At 36.0% G+C, this 3,168-nt stretch overlaps 1 protein-coding gene across 1 annotated transcript; it reads right to left on the reverse strand.

Moving 5' to 3' along the window:
• Positions 1–1,648: 1,648 nt before the first annotated feature.
• On the reverse strand, positions 1,649–2,692 carry LOC106766175. The gene has a single exon (XM_014650925.1). It carries the CDS (start codon positions 2,690–2,692, stop codon positions 1,649–1,651), a length of 1,044 nt encoding a protein of 347 aa, XP_014506411.1.
• Between the last annotated feature and the right edge of the window lie 476 nt (positions 2,693–3,168).

The raw sequence follows: 3,168 nt of genomic DNA on the forward strand, positions 1-3,168 counted from the left end.
ATCTCTTTTTCTTTTTGCTTTTTCTCATTTTCTGAACTTTTATTCACTTCTTCTTCTTCTCTCACAATCTCTTCATTCATTCCTCTTTCTTCTTGATTTTCTTCTTCTACCATCTCTTTCTCATCATTTTTCTTTTTACTCTCTTCTTGTTCAACTAACACTTTACCACTTCTTGTGGTAATGACTGTCAACACCCAATTTTGTCCGGGAAAGTAAATAATCAATATTAAAGAAAATAATAATCTTCCTCAACGCAGGGCACATCATTTTAGAATGTTTTTGAAATATTTGTTTAACATGGTAATAATTTGAATCATATTATGGCATTAATGGTAAGCAATAATAACAAATATATTGATATAATTTGCTGCATCAGTTTATTCCTGAAGAGAAAGAAATAAGGTCCTTTTTTAAATGGGCAAATTTTCTGGCAATTATTATAATCTTTGTCACAAATTTTATTTGACTGCAATCAAGACCATTTCTTTCCTTATTTTGCTAATTGTCAATTAATTCGCCATTAAGGCAAGATCACATTAATATTACAATATGTGCCTATAAATACACACTCTGTGGAAGGGAAAAAGGGTACTGAAAAAAATAGAGGAAAAAACCTAGAGATTATAGAATTTGAAAGAAAGAGTAGAGAAAAATAGGTTCTCACACCTAAGGGTTCTATCAACAACAATCACCTGAGAAAGCACTAAGGAAGTTCCACAAGCTTAAAAAGGTATGTCACCTCTACACTCTTATTGTTCTCTTTTTATTATATTTTGAAGTTTTCTTCCAAAGATATTTTTTTGCGCGCAGATAATGTTTTCTTAAAAATCATTTTTTTTAAGTACGCGTTGGACTATGGCCATTTTCTTCTTCTTCTTTTTTTTTCTTAAAAAAATAAGAAATACCAAACTATTTAAAACCTAAAAAGGTTAATTTTTGTTAAACTAAATCTTTTTTATCAAAATTACGTGATCCCTTATCCCCGGGGTTTTCAAAAATAATAAATCAATCCATTTTTTTTTTAACAAACTCACAAACTTTTTTCTAGATAAAGAACTACGTGAGCCCTGATTGTCCATTAATGGATATACGTAGGACCAAGGTCAACCCTTGCCGGGTTCATAAAATAAAAAAATATTTTTTTGTTTCTTAATAATTTATTTTTATTTCTATTTACTTTATTTTTTGGGGAAAATTAATACTTTTGAAAACCACATTAATTTTATACATTTAATTAAAGGTACTGCCTTTGGCATGCACGGTAGGGTGCTAATACCTTCCTTACGTGTAACCGATTCCCGAGCTTAAAATCTCTTTTTTCGTAGACCATGCTTTTTATTTTAGGGTTTTTCCATATTTTTCCATAATAAATTATGGTGGCGACTTCAAAGTATTTTCTAAAACCGTTTGTTTTTTTGGTTCGCCGTCCCGTTGCGATCCCGGTTGCGACAATGACTTTGCATTCTTCCTTTGGATTGGCCTCAGTATTAGCAGAAAATTGTCCACTTTGTTGATTTGCCAATTGTTTGGCCAACTGACCAACTTGCATTTCCAAATTCTTTATAGATGCATCGATATTCTTTTGGTTTTGCATGGACTGTTGCATGAACATCTGCAATGTTTCTTCTAGTTTTGTATTCTTATCATTCTAAGATGAGTATTGGTGAGCAGGTTGATAAGAATTTCTACTACCAGAAGCTCCTTGTGCTTGTCTCCACCCTTGATTGGAAGGATTAGGGAAGGTGTTGTTGAAGAAATTTTGTCTTCCTTGGTTCCCCGTGTAGTTGATTTCTTTAGGTTGGGAACCACTAGGAACTTGACAATGGCCATTAAGATGATTATCTCCACAGAAATCGCATCTCATAACTTGATGGTGCGGTTGAGCTTGGTTTTGCATTGCTTGCAATTGCTGAGGTAACTTGGCCATATTTTGGGTTAGGACCTCCATCTGTTGAGCAAGAAGTTTGTTTTGTGCAAGTATTGCATCTTGAGCATTAAGTTCATAAACTCCTCTTTTCTGAACTTGAGTCCTCCCACGTCGGCTCCACATGTCAGTGGACACCATATTTTCAATAACAACAATGGCCTCATCAGCAGTTCTTAATAGAATCGACCCACCAAAATATGCATCAAGTATCATCATTGTATGAGGTTGCAAACCATCGTAGAAGATTTGCACTTGCATCTCCAAGCTAAAGCCATGACTGGGACACTTCCTCAATAAAGCTTTGAATCTTTCCCAGGCTTCACACAGTGGTTCATCTACTCCTTGGACAAAAGTAGCAATTGTAGCCTTTATCTCTGTGGTTTTAGATGGTGGAAAGAAGCGAACCAGAAATTTTTGTTCCACATCCTCCCAACTAGTCAAACTTTGATTAGGCTGCGATTGAAGCCAATCTATTGCTTTGCCATTCAGAGAAAATGGGAAGAGTCTCATATACAATGCTTCTTCCTCCTCCCCCATAGCACCCACAGAGCCACACAACTCATAGAAATTGACCAAATGAGCATGAGGGTCTTCATTATCCATGCAAGAGAATTGATTAGAACTGATGAGTTGGAGAAGAGCTGGCTTCATTTCTGCAAGTTTATCACTCATAGTGGGCCTCACAATGCTTGAGATTTTTCTCGAGCTAGTGTAAGCAATGGAGTCCCCTATGGTTCTTCGTGGAGGTGGTCCTATGCCATCCATCTCGTTCACAAAAGAAGTATCCAGAAGATCAATAGGTTGATTGTTGAGAAAAGTCGAAGATTCAGGGGCAGCTTGTTGACTAATGGCTCGTCATCTCCTAGTGTCACTGTTGTTTCTACGAGTTGTTTTCTCGATCTCAGGGTTGACAAGGAGTGGTTCAGATGACACGGTCCTCCTTGTACGAATAGTTCCCTGCATACACTAGAGAACAACCAAACTCGAGCAAAAAGTTAGCCCCAAAAATATGAAAATAGTAGTTACTATAAAACAAAAAATTATAAACAAAAGAATAAAGTCTAAATCAGTTAAAAATCACACAAAAGTCTAGTTTGAACACCGAGTCCCCAGCAACAGCGCCAAAAACTTGTTGGGACTTTGGCAAGCGTACCAAATCGTTTCAAGTAATAAACCGGTAAGACCGGAAATCGTTTCCCAAGAGACTCGTTGCACTAGACAATCGTATAATTTCTAACTAA

Source organism: Vigna radiata, chromosome 7, assembly GCF_000741045.1.
Source record: "Vigna radiata var. radiata cultivar VC1973A chromosome 7, Vradiata_ver6, whole genome shotgun sequence".
Lineage (NCBI taxonomy): Eukaryota > Viridiplantae > Streptophyta > Magnoliopsida > Fabales > Fabaceae > Vigna > Vigna radiata.